Source organism: Ostrinia nubilalis, chromosome 15, assembly GCF_963855985.1.
Source record: "Ostrinia nubilalis chromosome 15, ilOstNubi1.1, whole genome shotgun sequence".
NCBI classification, from domain to species: Eukaryota; Metazoa; Arthropoda; class Insecta; order Lepidoptera; family Crambidae; genus Ostrinia; species Ostrinia nubilalis.
In genome coordinates, this window is record NC_087102.1 from 2203075 (window position 1) to 2221721 (window position 18647).

Genomic DNA, 18647 nt, shown 5'->3' on the forward strand with positions numbered 1-18647 from the left:
CACAAAAACTTTATCGCGCGCGTCCCTGTTTCAAAAACCGGGATAAAAACTATCCTATGTCCTTTCCCGGGACACAAACTATTTCTATGCCAAATTTCATCAAAATCGCTTCAGTGGTTTAGGCGTGAAAGCAAGACAGACAGACAGAGTTACTTTCCCATTTATAATATTAGTATAGATCAGTATAGATGTAAGATGTGGCTAAACCTGACCTTAGGTCTCGCACTGCGAAAGAGCAACAGATCTTATGTAAAGCCAAGCTCTAACTCTACAAGCCCTAACTAACTATACATAAAACTCTCATAAAACTCATTTATTTATGCAAGTAGGCTTTTAAAAAGCACTTTTACAAACTCTACACTTTAGTTAAAATAGCGTTACATGGGCGTTAATTAATTTTCAGTTAGGTATTTATACAATAGTTCTCGTATGACGTAACAAAACGGCAAAGCCACATAATTTGGCTAGGGAGTGTTAGGATTGGTAGAGTTAGAAGCTTTGGTTGGACTGTAAGAGTTCCATAAATTTTAGAATAACTAAACAAAAACTACGAAATGTGGTTTGTGATTTTTGCCACTTGACGTTTCAGAATCGTGGGACTATAGTAAAGCCACGGTAAAGCCCTGAGATGGTGTAAAAGTGTGAATTTTTGTCTACCTTAGCAGCAGCATTGTGAAGGGACTCTGGCTCAGCCACGTTGAAGCACAGCATGAAGATCCTGGCGTCTTGGTACGCCAGCGGTCGCACTGTGTCATACGCTGTCGTCCCTGTAACAATAGAGGTTATTTTTCATTGCCTTATCTTCTTACCTCCTTCATCCTTAAATACCTACTTGAAACTTAAAAACTACTGAGCTCAAATCAGGTTTCTTAACCCTTAAGCCGGAATAATTACAATCTTTGATTTGCATTCAGAACGAAGTAGCATCGTGTCGTAGTATAGAGTAAAAACATGCACTGACATCTTTTAAAAAGTGTTATTTAAGTTTGATGTGCTGTTGACTCTATCTTGATAAAAGGCAAAACGGCTCAAAAAAATCAAATTCAAATTGTGTTAAATAATCGTCACTGCCTTTAGGTAAGAGTGGAAAGTTCGTAAGACATTTTAAGTAAAAGTGGTTCATAAGATTTTCTCTAACAAAAAAAGTCACTGCCCGTCTCCTAAGCCACAATTTCACTTAAAAAATATTATCATCCGTCTAGAATCTGTTAGGAAAATAAACATCCATTCATGTCAGAGTTAAATGTGCTGGAAAACTGCTCGATGGAAAAATATAAAAAAGAAAAAGCTTTATCAACGAGCTTTTGTGTGAGAGCTTAGACTGAAATGCAAAAGATTTTAGGCAATTGTAGTTCTCTGCTGGATTTAAGCGATCTCCAAGTTGAAAATATAATATTATTTTATTTTATTTTCATACAAATAACACAAAATTGCGCAATATTGCAAATAGACGCCATCATTGACCGATATTGCATGACTTGGTTTTTAATAGCTTGTCTTTAATCAATAGATCCTCCTCTCTTCTAATTGCAGTGCCCTATTATAGTGTCCATAATGATCTATTTAGCTTTAAGCCTATTCTACTCTATCTTACATTATGGCGATGCAAATATCTATCTATAACTTCGTTACAGAGACCAAACATTTATGAAGCTTTGGCAATATTTGTTACTATTATTTATTTACTTCAGAACATCCTTGAATTGCGCAAACTGTAATTTAAAAATTAGTTTTAAAATAACTTTTTTTAGATTAAAAACAAAGCTTTAAATGCAGCAAAACAATATTGTCTTTTAATTCATAATCAAGTTATGGGATAACATAATAATAATATGAGTGTAGAATCTATATATCGATGCCTCCTAAGTAAACTATCGTATGTCTTAAAACCAAACTTTACAGTAGAGCCATTTAAAGATATTTATGTGTGCAGTTTTCCCATATTTTGAGCTAGGGGTACGATTTTTTCAAAACATATAGTCGATATAAGGTGTATTCTCATACAATAACATTTATTTGTAAATATATTGTAGTTTTGGAGATATTGTTGTTACGGTGTTTTACGGCGGATAAAATTAGTCATAGAAATCGTAACATAACTATACAATTATTTACTTTGTCTAGCTGTAGGTAAAATATATAGTAAGAGCCACATACTCCATTGTACGGGAACATAATCATTTATACTGTCGAAGGTATGTTACATATTTATTAATTTTTCATTGTAAATTCATGCTAAAACTAAATTATTCAATTAGGTACTCATCTATTTTGGACAAAAGGATTCACAAAATCAATTTGAACACAATGAAAGTCTTGAAATGAAACCTCTGTTTTAAATACCTTATTTATTAATTTGTAACAAAGAATGACGTTATAACAGTCTTTCTTTCTTATGAAAATATAATTAAAATAATTTTAAATTAACATAGAATGTGAAGTTATTACAAATAATTAAATCAAAAGTAATTAACTGACGAGATCAAATAAAAAAAAATGTTTTCTAATAAACATTGATTATTTTTGAAACATAGCAATTACGACTAAATTAAAAAGTTTTATTTATAAAGTGATAAAAGGAATATTTATCTTCTTTATTAACCTTAAAATAAGCAAAATCTATTCTTAATTGATAAAATCAATTAACAAAGTTACATCGTTATTGTTCTTACTTTAAAAAAATAGTATTTAATCTTATTAAAGCCTCTAATATTATTCAAAAATTGCACATAAGGAATCTATACAGTGTGAGTCACGTTAAAGTGTACATATGAAAATAGATGAAACTAGACCTATTTTTATCGACAAAAAAGAGGTCAAAAAATTTTTGAGTTTTTTTTTTAAGTTTTTATAGAATTTTTTTTCTTCCAATTACTTATTGTAAAGAAAACGTAATAACTTTTAAACTAAGTGGTATATCCTGATAAAATAAAAACAGTAATAATGCTAAATAATAGGCAATACTAAAAAAATTTATAAAATACACAAAAAATGCCAACAAATAATAAAAAATGATACTTTTTGAAATAAATCTGCTTTTAAATTCGTGTTTTTTTGGTTATTTGATAAATTTCTCCAAAAAATGCCCCTATAACAGGTGGTTTTTATTACTTTGTATTATTCTCTATCGTATTATCTTTGTAAAACCAAAAATCGCATGTCTCTATCCCTATCACAACATTTGCTATGACCGTTTGAACAAAGGCCTGCCACAACATTATTCTCCGCTACAGGTAGAGACAATTTTAATTTTAACTAAAATGCTTATTTTACTTCGAAATCTTTTGTTTTTATTTGAAATCTAACTTGTCTTTATCAAAATTACAAATCTAGAGCCATTTTCAGTTTCGTTGTTAACGAAGCGTTGAATGGCGCGCCCGGAGAGGCTTAGTTCAAACGATCATTGCAAACGTTGTGATAGGGATAGAGACATGCGATTTTTGGTTTTACGAAGGTAATACGATAGAGAATAATACAAAGTAATAAAAACCACCGGTTATAGGGGCATTTTTTGGAGAAATTTATCAAATAACCAAAAAAACACGAATTTAAAAGCAGATTTTTTTTAAAAAATTATCCTTTTTTATTATTTGTTGGCCTTTTCTGTGTATTTTATGTATTTTTTTAGTATCGCCTGTTATTTAGCATTATTACTGTTTTTATTTTATTAGGATATACCGCTTAGTTTAAAAGTTATTACGTTTTCTTTACAATAAGTAATTGGAAGAAAAAAAATTCTATAAAAAATTAAAAAAAAATCTCAAAAATTTTTTGACCTCTTTTTTGTCGATAAAAATAGGTCTAGTTTCATCTATTTTCATATGTACACTTTAACGTGACTCACACTGTATAATAGGTAACATGAATAATAATTAATGATACTTCAGTAAATTTTTTATAAGTAATCAATAATAGGTAAAAAACTTTATAACTAAAAAAAGTTAATCTGAATCAGTCTCAGCATTATGATTATGATCTACAAGAAGATTGTGATAGAATTGGTGATGCACCGCTGGAATGACACCTCTAGTACAAAGGCTTACCAAGTATTTTTTTTAACTTTGGTTATAGTAGCACATGGTTAAAAAGGGGGCAAACATCAGAGTAATCTTGCTGTCGTCGTCTCGTGTTAGTTTTAGTAACAACAGTCATATATTGAGACTCATCCAAATGATATTTATAATGGAGTTTATTTGGCTCAGAAGGAAGCACCTTGACTTCTTTTATTTTCATCCATTGCACAACATCACCTTTCAAGTTCTTGGTCCAATTTTTACAGCCTAAGGTTGACTTAAAATCCAAAAATTTGGTATGATCCAACTCGATTACAGTACATGGTTGTAGTTTCATGCTTTGATTGAAAGATGTGCCAAAAATAAATGTATTTATACTCCTTTAGAATGGTTTTCATTGGTACGATGGGCTAAACAAGATGGGAAACCATATACTGTAATCGAGTTGCATCATACCAAATTTTTGGATTTTAAGTCAATCTTAGGCTGTAAAAATTGGACTAAGAACTTGAACGGTGATGTTGTGTTCAAATAAACTCCATTATGAATATCATTTGGATGAGTCTCAATATATGACTGTTGTTACTAAAATTAACACGAGACGACGACAGCAAGATTACTCTGATGTTTGCCCCCTTTTTAACCATATGCTACATATAACCAAAGTTAAAAAAAATACTTGGTAAGCCTTTGTACTAGTGGTGTCATTCCAGCGGTGCATCACCAATTCTTATCACAATCTTCTTGTAGATTCTTTTAATCATAATGCTGAGAGTGATTCAGATTTACTTTTTTTAGTTATAAAGCTTTTTACCTATTATTGATTACTTATAAAAATACATACAAATGTCACTAATTAAAGAAATTTAGTTTGTCACAGATCGTCATAAATTATAGCCTATATGTTATATTATTCTGGGTTATAAACAAAAATACTGTTAAGTCATCAAAATCTGTTCGGTAGTTTTTGCGCGAAAGAGTAACAAATTTCCAGACATCCTGATATCCAGACATCCTAACTTTCGCATTTATAATATTAGTAGGATCGAAGTACCTTCATCACTAAGTAAATCACTGGAGATCAAATTAGAAAATGCTTGGATTTCTATTAAATCAGCTCCTTCAGGCAATGGCGAATCTGAAAATATAAAAAAAACACAAACATAAAATATAATTTAACTTCACAACGAAGACGAAAAAATCGTAATTAAACGTTACAATAGGAATAAATACTCAATTTACTAACGTAAACAATATTAAATTGCACATACAATATCAAACGTACGAAAACAAACCACGTTAATAATCGTATGTATTACATACGATAAAAAATAAATTTAATTGACAACGTTTATCATGGTATGTAAAACATACGATGCTTTGTTAGCTTAAAAAAGGAACGTAAATAATCGTATGTGTTAATTACTATAGTTTTGAATAGCTAGTAACAAAATAGGCAATTTTCAACACCAAAAGGAAAACTGTAATTACTACTTACCTTACAATAGTATGCGTTCGCTAGCGGTGAACCAAACCGCTTCTCCCCTGTAGACGATCGCACAGGACATTACGATAGTATACGTTGCGAGCGTGGATTACATACGATTGAATACGTGTGAAAAATCTTTTATTTTAAATGATATTGCAATTTTTGTTCGCGGGTTCGATAATACGTATTTTAGTAATTATAAAATGCTTATAAAATCAAAATTGATATTTTGTGGCTTACGATTATTTACTTAGGAGGCATCGATATGTATATAAAAGAAAGTCGTGTTAGTTACTCCACTTATAACTCAAGAACGGCTGAACCGATTTAGCTGAAAATTGTCAGGGAGGTAGTTTGAGCCAGGAGAAGGACATAGGATACTTTTTATCCCGTTCGAAATAAAAAAAAAGTCTGCTTATTTATTGCCATTAAGGCGGAACAAAGTTCGCCGGGTCAGCTAGTTAGATATAAAAAAAAAACGTTTTGAAGACATAATAAATGCAAAACATAGAGATAAAGTCAAAATTTCGTGCCGAAACCCGGGATCGAACCAAACTGACTGAAGATCTAAAGGTCCCCTTTAGATCTTCAGTCTAACGCTCTCCCAACTGAGCTATTTCGGCTTATGAGAGAGATAGCGAAATTGGCGTATGGTTTTGTCCCTATGGCGTGACAGGAGGTAAAACAAGGAGGGGCTTTTACAAGAAGTTAAACAAGTGTTGACCATTTGTTTAAATTGATGTTTAGTTTGGAAATGTCATTTCAATGTAGGTACACACAGGAAGTTTTTATCCGTATTGTCCAATTTCATGACAAAGTGGTTAAATAATAACAAGCTAATGGACTATACTTAATAATATTTTTATGTTAAAATTGTCCTTAAGAGTCAAGCTAAACATTTTTTATAAACGCATTTTGCTGATAATATTCAAAAATACGAAATGTATTTAATATTATTTACTTGACACTGACTGTGCTTGGCCGTGATTTGTATGCAATAAAGTTTAGAATAAATAAATAATATGTATAACCTCGAAAATATACCTAGGGGTAAAATACAGCTACTACCACACAAAGGGTTTACAATAACTCAATTTTAGAAAGTTCCCATTTAATTTGGTTTTACTTTGTAGTGTATCGTTGCTACAATTTCTCCCCAACATTGTCGACGGACCAATAAACTTATTTGTAACTTGGAAGTAGCGTAGTGCACTGCAATGCTGCCCAATTGAGTTTGCCAACTTTGATACATTGCGGTAGTTACTTATTTGCCAGATGGATAGATGAAGTTACATAGAGTCGTGTTATTACTCGTACGTAGTACTTTTGATTACGAATACGAAACTGTAACCTAAAAGTTGTCAGTTATTAATTAAATCAAAGACTTCATAAGTCCTCAAACAAACTTTATCAGAATATTCTGGAGTAGATACATGTGTGACTGGAAGGGAATGTTTTTTCCCAATGAGTAACAGGGTTACACTTTTGGGTGTGCCGTTGGGAACAAACGAAACGAAGTATGTATTCTGTGGTGTTAATTTTAACGTTTTTCTTCAGCATAGTATGTTTAGGTAGGTACAGGATATTTCTTTGGTTGTGGTGATCCATACCATAAAAGAACTTAAATATTTGTATTTGGTTATAATATCAGCTATCTATACTTTGCGAAATAAATTGAAAAATTGTTTTGTTAGCTCATAATATGTTGAAAAAAATTAACTTATATTCGCTGGGTGCGAAGTACTAGGTGGGGGGGACATAATCTATCGCAGCGCTCATGGTGGTCAAAAGTAGAAATAATGTAAGCTCTGTCATCAGATGTTTCTGTCAATGGCAAAGCGATTCTACATAATACATTTTAATATCATTAATTAATCGCATGAAAAGGGTCCTACTGGGAACTTAAATAAAAGAGTGGACTGTATTTCGATAGGGCTGTTTTAATAGCCGTTTACAATTTGGAAATAACTAAACTATACAACGTGGTAGTACAAAAATGAGTCACAGTAGTTGTTGTGCACAGATGTTTGCCTTATGATGAGAGCGTGAATTATTGAACTCTGCCCTTGTTTTGTTCTTAATTCTTCTACATCTCGGACTTGTCCAGCCAATACCAACAACTTTCCTTTAAATACGGTTTGTGGTTGGAATTTGATATTGTAACTCTCACAAACCCGGTCTTCAAAACGATACTCATTTCGATCTGAAAACGATATTTAATTTATTACTAGCGATACAGAAACATTTAAATATATTTACTGTTATATAATGAAACCGTTAAAGTAGCTTTTTCTTTTTGTTTTACTGTAAAACTACAACTATAAATGAAGTAAACAAACCCTGACACAATCAAAATTAAACACACTTTTTGGACTTACCTCATTTGATTTGAATGACCAAAATGATTTCAAAACCTTTTTTCCACCCAAATCGTGGTATCACAACAATTTATTAGTTGAAAATATTTGTTATTTTTTCATTTCGATATTTTTTCACAAATATACGACCTAAATGTCAATGTGACAGAACCCACAAAGTTGTGGACGCTAGTTGGCGCTGTAATCGTGCACGGAGCCAATAGGTGCCCGAACAAAATAACACTGGCCCATTTCCGAACGTAACAAATGTCAGTCATTGATATCCTCAGTCGGATATTAGTCAGGCGTGACTGACGGCTCGTTTGAACACATATTACCAATCATGTACAGCGTTTCAAACGCATGAATATAGAGGATCCACTAATTTCAGCCAAATTTTCGTTCGGAAATTGACCGGCTGGAAAGTGATTAGTTCCCCAATATCGCGGAGAGATGGCGTTGTACCAAATTTTTCTCTTTGTGAAGCTCTCAATTTGAAATGTTTGATTATTAAATTGTCTTTGGATGGATGGAGATGGATGGATGAAACGAAGATTAGATGAAATAGTATTTAGACCGTCTTTATTTTTTTAGACTATCTTTCCGTGCCGTGAGAGAATTGTGATTGTGCCGTTTGAGATATTTGAATCATCAAAGAAATAACCATTTTCACAGAATTCATCGCTGCAAGTTTTCATTTCTTTCCCAATTGAAACATCAAAAGATACGTATGATTGGAGATCGGAGAGCCGATATTTGATACGAGCCGTTGCAATGTGCACTCTACCGATATTCGTTTCTGGCCTGTGTTCAGTGGCCAAAGGTTATTACGTTCCTTTATGTATCTTTTTGAAACAGTACAAAGTATTACATTTACAGTGTTGTATTTGGGGCTTTTTAATACAAGTATCTACTTTGAAAACCCCAATCGAAACCCTGTCAAAAAGTGTAACCTGATACCTACCGAATAAAACAATTTTGCATTGTATTGTATCTCTGCTTGAGTTGGAAAGAGCGTTTATCACTTTGATCGAGAAAAGTAACTACCTACCTTAGATAGATAATAGACCTTAGATCATCCAACAATAGTAAAACGGGCTCTGCTGAGGTCAATGGTAGATGACATTGATGTCTTTTTTGTTTATTAACCACAACCGCAAATTCTCAACCACAAAGACTGAAACCTTATCTTACATTCTACTGTCTCCAGCATGTGGTTAATATCGTTGTTATTATGGCGAAAGACTTTGGTAAGATCATGGTAGTTAGCCAGGCGGACTTTGAACAAGCTCTACCCAAGCAAAGCAGAAAATTTTGCCCCCACTGGGAATCAAACCCGTGACCTGATCCACCTAAGACAGGTGGCCTTATCACACAGAGGCGGTCTAGAAATGAATTTCCCAAATGGTTTATGTTTTTAAAACAAAGCACTGTCAGAATATGTAAAACCTGCTGCGGTAATAACAAATGGCTGTCGTGCATCGTGGCGTTACGCTGAATGCTCAAATACCCGCATATTTGAAACGCTGCTGGCATGAGTTATTTGTCGCAACCGCACAACCAACATTAGTTTACTGCTGTAGTTCAACTAGATAGATAATTTACGAATCTATACTAATATTATAAATGCGAAAATAACTCTATCTGTCTGTCTGTCTTGCTTTCACGCCTAGACCACTGAACCGATATTGATGAAATTTGGCATAGAGATAGTTTGAGTCCCAGGAAAGGACATAGGATAGTTTTTATCCGGTTTTCGAAACAGGGACGCGCGCGATAAAGTTTTTCTGTGACAGACAAAATTACACGCGGGCGAAGTCGCGGACGGAAAACTAGTATAATAATAAATAGTGCTAAAACAAGACTCGTCATTGGGGGAAGTCTGTGTTCAGCCGAGGACGTCTTGTGGCTGAAATGTTGATGAGGAAAGTAAATGTTTCAGATACATTTTAACTTTTTATACTAATATCTAACTTTTTATACTTTTTAATTTTTTATTAAAATACCTCATTATGGCGCTCTGAGTCTTTAGCAAATATATTATATATAACATAATATATTATATTCAATAGAATATTTGATTTAATATTAAAGTAACACTCATACTTACTTATTTATAAAAATAAATAATGTAGCCCTCCCATCAAACCTTTGCAATGCCTTAACTAGGTAACTAAGTAATAAGCACACATGTATTAGTGATAAGACCTTTAATGTACACTTAGTAGGCAAATAAACAATTTGATTTGATTTGATTTGATTATTTTTAATGTCTTAAAACAAACTTGTAACTTCAAAACTACGCAAAATCGTTAATCGATAGGTAGGTAGGTATACTTAACTCAATTCAATTCTTTTTGTACCTACCGTTGTTCGATTACCATAGTTAGTTTACTAATTAAGCTAAATTAGGACTAAACAGCAATGTGTTTAATAAAAAATAGTTAACTAATAATCCGTAAATCCAATAATTCGGTTATTAAAAAAATACAGATCACACAATTCTGCACCATTCGATTATTTCGCTGCCTACAAAATAATCGGCTACACTCGCGGTTAAAATGGAAAACAATAAATTACATTTGCTTAATGAGGCAACACTGTAGGATCAGCTTTGCCCAACGGTTCTCTCACGCCTACACCGATAATGATGCATTATTTGTTTGAGTTGGCTTGCACTGGGTCTGATGAAATACGGACTAAGTATAGGCAAACAGGTATTGACTGTATAATTATTTGCTGTAAATCATAATATTTCACAAGTAATAATTACTAATATATTATTATGGTTAAAAAAAACGATATTTATTGTTGTTGTCAAAAGAAACTTACCATTACTGTAAGTTTTTGAAAACTGCTAGAGTCTCGCTGTAGGGTTTAAACTCCCTCTTTTAAACTTTTTAAGCCACATTGAAAAAGTTCTCACCCGTTAAAAAATAAAGTTTTCCATTTTCAAGTAACTGATTTTTGCCATTTTCATATTAAGCTACTGTTTTTAGTTACACAAAAGTTTGAAAGACAGATTGATCTAAATCTAGATATTGGCAACACTGAAATTATAGCGCGTCGTTTAAACATCGAATGCTACTTCAAAAGTCAAAGAGCAACAGACGCAAAAAGTAACTGCAAAACTGCATTCTACCCTCCCATTTAAAACCCCCTGTTTCTAGGGGATCCCCCCACTTTAGAGCAGTGGCCATTTCTCTCTTTGCTACTGCATATAGACTGTGCTTGACCGTTTTTTAAAGCACTTTTGCGTGTATTTCTCGTCGATGGCCGTGCGGAATCTACATAAGAAATTCAAATAGAAAGAAAACTTGTCGTATTGTTTTTGGGAGTTTATAAAGTGTTACAATCGTAATTTAGTCAGAGGATCTAGGAAGATGCACTGACAAATTGAACATGATACAAATTGTAAAAAACAAGTTGCTGAAAATATCGGGTATACATTGTGTACATAAAATTCTCAGTCTACGGATAGGCCAGTAGAATTAAACACAAAAATGAATTAAATCGGAAATAATTCCAACTAAAGATTTTAGTGCTTTAATGGCTTCATTAGTTGCCCATAAAGACTCTCCTAGGTTTTCGACTTCGACGGAGTTGTGCTTAAGTGGTGGGGGCCCCCGAAAGGGGCGCTTTTTCGGTTTTCCGGTTATACCGCGTAAAGAACTTACCCTATCGAAAAGTGGTCTTCCTGACGGTTGAAGGGCATTTAATCCTGCATTAAATAAGACCAAATTCATATGTTTTGAACAAACCGTTCTCGTGCAAATGTTCGGCAAAGTAGAAAATATGTGTATAATTAATGACCCTCTCCACGTCCAATAGCTCGTCACTCGTAGGCTCCCAAGCCTTGTAAAGGGTCGCCTTAACCAGCGTATCCCTGTCTAGGCTCACGAGTTGGATTCGCTTATCCTTGTTCGTCCCAGCCGTTCCTTAACTTCGGTTGCTGCACCTCTTCCTGGCACTCTCCTGAACAACTCTGTGTTACCTACAGTGGCTGCTCCTCTTCCTTGTATCCTCCTGCACGACTACGTTGCCTAGCCGTACGCCAAGGTTCGACGCCAAAAATCAACAACAACAAGTTCAAAAACGCTGAAGAGTTTTTTGTTTGTTTGTTTGAACGCGCTAATCTCAAGAATTACTAGTTTGATTGAAATAATTATTTTTGTGTTGAATAGCTCATAAATTGAGGAAGGCTATAGGATATGTATATACAATCACTCTACGACTAATAGAGGCGAAGCAGTAAAGAAAAATGTTGCAAGCACGGAATATAGTATTTAAACTATTTTCACGCGTACGAAGTTGATTTTGTGGCGTCGAACCTTGGACCAGGCATATGGCTAAGCAATGCAATCGTACAGGAGGGTACAAGGAAGTGGAGCAGCCACTGTAGGTAACACAGAGTTGTTCAGGAGAGTGCCAGGAAGAGGTGCAGCAACCGAAGTTAAGGAACAGCTGGGACGAACAAGCATAAGCGAATCCAACTCGTGAGCCTAGACAGGGATACGCTGGTTAAGGCGACCCTTTACAAGGCTTGGGAGCCTACGAGTGACGAGCTATTGGACGTGGAGAGGGTCATTAATTATACACATATTTTCTACTTTGCCGAACATTTTCACGAGAACGGTTTGTCCAAAACATATGATTTTGGTCTTATTTAATGCAGGATTAAATGCCCTTCAACCGTCAGGAAGACCACTTTTAGATAGGGTCAGTCCTTTACGCGATATAATCGGAAAACCGAAAAAGCGCCCCTTTCGGGGGCCCCCACCACTTAAGCACAACTCCGTCGAAGTCGAAAACCTAGGAGAGTCTTAATGGGCAACCAATGAAGTCATTTAAGCAATAAAATCTTTTGTAGGAATTATTTCCGATTTAAAATCTAATTCTACTGGACTAGGATGTGGTATTCATTATAAAGGAAAATGTCTAAGGAATTAAGTTATACCGCTTATAAACCTTGACATTCACATACTGATTCTGAAATAAAACTCTACTTCATAGAGTAGAGTTCTGTTTACGGGCACATAGAGTCTTTATGTGCCCGTAAACAGAATACGACTGCGAGAGAACTCTACAAGACAATCTTTATGGACAACGCAGACAATTAATTGATGTGCCTTTTAACCACAGAAAAGTACTTGTATTTCGTCTAATGTACTCGTAATCTTCAAGTGTTGTGAAGCAAGTCGTGAAGGAAAGTAACATAAAGCTCATAGCAGACTTATCAACTCGGAAAGGGATTGATCTCTTTCCGATCGCCTTTCGCGAGCTATCATCGCCATTCGTGCGCTGTTAATCGCGAGGCTAGGCATTTCGGTGCGGATGTGTGCGTTGCAGTATGGAGTTTCATACAAAGAATACTGACCGCCTCGAGTTGATACGGTTACGATCCCTTTCCGGGTTGATACTCGTAAATGTGCGACGACATTAAAGCCAGTCGCAGACTTAGCTATAATATATATTGACATTTTTATAGCTAGGCATATTACTATACATTTTATATACTAATTTTCGAGTGACCACACACTCAGCTATAATATATATTTATGTGACTATATTGTGTGCTATAAAAATATTAATATATTATAGCTAAGTCTGTGACGGGCTTAATAGTTTATTGCCCAGTTTTGCATGTTATGCCACAAGTAAAAGTTTAAGTATTTTCGTAATTTAGTAATGTAATCAGGAATGTAAGTTAATATAGAAGAACATTACGGGTTTTATTCAACTACGCTTTATTACATCGTAAACTCTCAGATGAAGTTCCGAGCTTGAGTGATAGTAATACTCGTAAAAGGCATTTCAGATATTTAACATAAAGCAATTGCTGTACTATGGCGTCTTATTTAGAACTTATCTTAATTATTTTTGTTGGACAGCGCCAAGCTAAACAATTTAGGTACCTACCGTCTTATTTTTGACAATCTAGACGACTTCTAGTCGGCCGATAGTTTAGTTGTCTTGCAATTAGTTCCGCACTTCCATACATGTTCATATTGATTAACAGCCCGACCCAATTATCATCCGACAAAAAGATTGTTGTCTGCGGGATGTCTAAGGTTTTATAGGTACAACTAGCGGCGCCCGCGACTTTGATCCTGTTTTACCCCCGTAGGGGTGGAGTTTTGTAAAATCCTTTCTTATCGACTGCACATTAAAGCCTTTAAGTAAAGTAACTTTGATACCGAACTTCCTATGGTTCAAGTAATTTGATGATTTCAAAGTGAAATTAAAATAAGTTTAAATCACTGGGAGTTCAGTCTTTATTGCTTACAGTCGATTTTTAACATATCATACCAAATTGCCGAAGCTTATTGGATATATTAATATTATTTTCTTATCTTCTTCTTCTTTTCGTGTCGACAACAAACCTACACAGTGTCAGCCCAAAACTCCGCCACAAGAGTGGCGTTGTCAGTAGCACTCATCAAATCCTCCTGAGTGCAGTTGCTTGGGCACTCAGGGCATGACATCAGGTGCCTCATCGACTGGGGAACAAAACCGCACCTGCGGTTTCTTATTAAAATCATAAAGTTACCCTTAAAAGTTACAAAGTTAAGTAATTTAATCTACTTGAAAAACACAGAGCCGTACTAAATAACGCGTACCAAAGGATTGGGGTATCTTAACACTAAGCAACTAATTACCCGACCTGATCCAGGTCTGACAGCAGCAGGGCTCGATGTACCGACGACCGCACACCAAGCTGAACACTAGCACCTTACATTGTTGCAATAGGAACTATTTTACAGCAGAAATGTAGTCAGCTGGGTACTGTACGAGTGCTCCCAATTACGGAGGCTTCGCATTTAATTATAAAGGAGCTGAATTATTTCCATTCTTGGAAAGTGTCTGGCGTAGAGAAATTTACAAGTGTTCGGTTGATACTAGGCAATAACTTGTAGAGTTGCCAGTAAAGCCGAGTCCAGACGGGTGTAACGTGTAAAATTTAATGGAATGATGTATCGTGTAATGTAATGGAAATTGTATGGGCAGCACTTTACATGTAATGCTCGTAGTACCCCCATGCAAAATTTGAGACGTGTAAGTTTCTGAGATTTCGTGAGTCAGTCAGTCAGTGACCTTTCGCTTTTATAGATATAATAATAGATTTTATCGATTTGGTGCGCATCCTAGCCCGGCAGGCCTGGTAAATAAATCCGTTAGATATCGCTATTCAGTATTGTGGTAACGCCATCTATGAGCGAAAATTGGATCTTCTACCATGGAAACTACGTTTTTAACTGATACGAAAACATTGTATAAATCTCATCATCACGAAAGAATTACCTAAAAATAGTATAACTAATATCATGCTTGACTGAACTTTCTATTTTGTAATTCATAAATTAATTATACCTAGTAACATTCTTGACATTAACATCGACGTGAATGTATAATAAAGCAGGCCTATTCATATAGTTTCTAGTCCCAAAGTAATATTACTTAACTTAGTTATTTAACTTTGTTATTCACGTAATAAATCATTCCACGAGTATTATGTGATCGCGTTGACATTCAGCTGTGTATAATTTTGTCATTTGCTTTCTTACAAATAACGTTAATGTTCGTAACTTTCTTTGTGTATTTTGTAAGTCTCGTCTGTTATTTGGAGAGCGATATACTTTGTGCTCTATTGCTGTATTCCATAAAGTTGATTTACGAATGAAATACAGTTCAGACTAATGTACATAACTGAATGATATAACAGGTAAATAGAGCCATATCATGGTGACGCCAAAGATATTCTTTCTAAGGATTCTATCGTAAAAAAGTTCATCTGTTTTAAAATTTAATGTAGATCTGGGTTAGAGTCCAGTATCAATCATCATATCATACAGGTCACTTCGTTCGTTTCAGCCAAATGTTGTCCACTGTTAGACAAAGGCTTCCCCCAAGGTTTTACACAAAGACCGTTCTTGCGCTGCCGGCATCCAGGAACTTCTCGCAACCTTCACCAAATCGTTGGACCACCTAGTAGGCTGCTTGTCCATACTACGTCTTCCGACCCGTGGTCACCATTCGAGAACTTTTCTGCCTCAACGGTCATCAGCTCTACGATGTCACATACTGTTGAATAATATAGAGTGTTCTTACCTGACGTGTCCCAAACGGAGAAGTTGACTCTGTAATCGGCGACTGTGCACGTGTACCCGTATTTCTCAAATCCAGTCGGTGTGTACGCCTGTAACAAACGAATGAAACGTTTAATTATGTACAATACTAAGAATTTTGATGTCGGATCTGTTTGTTGATTTACTCGAGCCATAACCTTTGAGTGTGTGAGAGAAATGGGTAGAGATTACACGTGTACCTAAACCCGCGAGAGGTTACTGGTAAATACAGGATAAAATTATAAGAAATTGTGTTTTAAAAACTGGCAAAAACAGGATAAAATTAAAAGAAATTGTGTTTTCAAAACGGATTATTTATTATACATTTATGACAGAAATAAGGTCTGTCTCAAATTTTAGAAAGAAGTTTTTGTGTGACCAGTACTTTTCACCATTAATAAAGAATTCAGTAGAATTTATAGATTCCTATCAATTTACCAGCATATCTACTAATGTCAAGAGATTCAAGCCAATTTGCAAAGTCTAGTCCAAAACAATTCAATATTTTGTATACATAAAAATTTAATTGTTTTGGAATTGAACCCGACACAACAGTCAAAGCGAATTCCAGTCGTTAATGGCGACTAAGCCCCAATTTCCATGAGCGAAGTGGATTTCCCAGAGACGGTGTCATGTTCTTTTATGCGGTCTCATTAAAGATTGTTAGGGGGTCTTTGTCTAATTTTATTCGTTTCGTCCTTACCCAGGAAGCTTAGCGTAAGGATGCATACGGACAAAATAAAATGTAATGTGGATCTTCAATTTCCTATGTTAATTCGAGCTAGTTGTCTAAAGAAATGCGGAGTTGGGCGTAGAGATGCGCAGTAAAACTATTTAATTCGACTGCCTGCACTTTAAAGACGTACTAAAGTTCGTTATTGTTTCACTGTATGTTTTCCGAATAAAATAAAATAAAATCTATATTTATAAAAGCGAAAGGTCACTGACTGACTTACTCATCACGAAATCTCATAAAGTACAAGTGCTAGTACTTAATCTCAAATTTTGCCTGTTGATTTTTTGTAGAACGTAGGTGCTTTTCCGGATTTCATGAAACTCCATTCCTAAGAGGGTAAAACGGGATTCACGTGCACGAAGTCGCGGGCTGCCGCTACTAAAAAATAAAAATGGCGCTGCACACACACGGTGGAAGTTCAAGTAAACAAAGCATGCGAAATATATTCTGTGACTGAAGCACTAGTTATTAACGTTTGGCAAGATAAAATTATGTGGTATCGCCCTCACTTATGTGCGTAGCTTTTGAGGCAAATGCTATGTAAGGCTTAAGCCTTAATCGGCATCAGTAAGTACAAACTTAATTTTTTGGACCCTTACAAAAGCAATAAAGTACAAATAATGTATTTATTAACTGGTTTACGGTTAATTTGGACGGAAAATTTGCGTGGCAACTCGTTCCCCCCGCAATTCGGTTGTTATCGTCAACTTGGCCCAAACTTTGTCACGGTGAATCAAGTTGGGTGACGCCATTTGGTCGTGTCAGGTTTGTCAATTTGAGAGTTGTAAATAAACAAGTCACTAAGGTCATTTAAATGTAAACAATTGGTGGGTAGAGATTTTGTAAAATAAGGCAATTTTTTTTATCCCTGCGACAAAGAGTTTAAATTGTATCAGCAAAATACTAGTACAGTTAGCGCATAGTTCGTGACACCCAAAGTGGCCAAAAAATTGACAACACAAAAGGCGTGTTGTGAACTTTTTGGCTACTTTGGGTGTCCAAAAACTATTTGACTCGGACTGCACCTAAATGTGCTTAATGTTGGTTTATACAAATTGAGTGTATTAATTTAAAGATTAAGCGTACATAATTACTACCTAGCTAGGTAGCTTTACCTACTTAAGTAATTAAAATGAGATGGATAAGAAAAGACGTACCTACATCAACTTTATGTAATACGTAAATGTTCTTTGTAGTAATTTCCCAGAAGCATGTAACCTAATCGGTAGTACGTAAAGGAGCATTCCGCGTCCCGGTACACTCTACATGAATATTTCATTGTACAACTTTAGCGAATTTCCACAATAATGAACTACAAGTAGACTCCGCTAGAGCAGGAGTTAAATCAACTGAGACGGATGGGGGTGTCTCAAGTTGGGGGAAGAAGCGATTATAAATTAGCTTCTTATATGAAACTAGCATAATATCTATTTTACATTTTGGGATCCACATTCTTATCTCGTAAGTAGTAAGGCATTCCTAGAGGAAGGAATAGGTCCAGCCTTCTCTAATATTCTATAAGATAGCACATCTCGATAGCATATGGCTTACCGAGGGCAACGTCAGGTTTTTAGTGGGTATGCCCTTCCCTTCTGGCAGGGAGAACCCCACATAACCCACTAGCTGCCCCCGCGGCTGATGGGTATACAAATTAATGTATTTACCTGACGAAAAAAAACGTTTCGAAAATCTGACTGATTAGAAACACATCTCCTCTCTTCTTCGCTATGGTAGATACCATAACAAACTAACTTCTAAAATGTAATATACTTAATAGATTTTTCAACTTGCGCCAATCCAAAAGTGCAATGCTCCACGAGCAGGGAGTGCGCTAAGAGCCCTCGGCAAATGGTATCGGAAACAGATGAGGGCAGAGTGGCTGTTAACTCCTGGCTTGGAGGGCGAGTGATTTTATCACTCTCAGAG

The 18647-nt window shown here is 35.1% G+C and overlaps 1 protein-coding gene and 1 non-coding gene across 2 annotated transcripts in view; both read right to left on the reverse strand.

Moving 5' to 3' along the window:
• LOC135078595 (uncharacterized) overlaps positions 1-18647 on the reverse strand; it is a 183728-nt gene that overhangs the window by 807 nt on the left and 164274 nt on the right. The window contains exons 3-4 of the mRNA XM_063973125.1: positions 15969-16056; positions 658-767 (exon numbers count right to left, since the gene is read on the reverse strand). Coding sequence (XP_063829195.1) covers positions 658-767; positions 15969-16056 — 198 coding nt within the window. The remainder of the gene's footprint in view (positions 1-657; positions 768-15968; positions 16057-18647) is intronic.
• Positions 6033-6125, reverse strand: Trnaf-gaa (transfer RNA phenylalanine (anticodon GAA)). The gene has a single exon. It is a non-coding gene; the product is annotated as a tRNA-Phe (tRNA).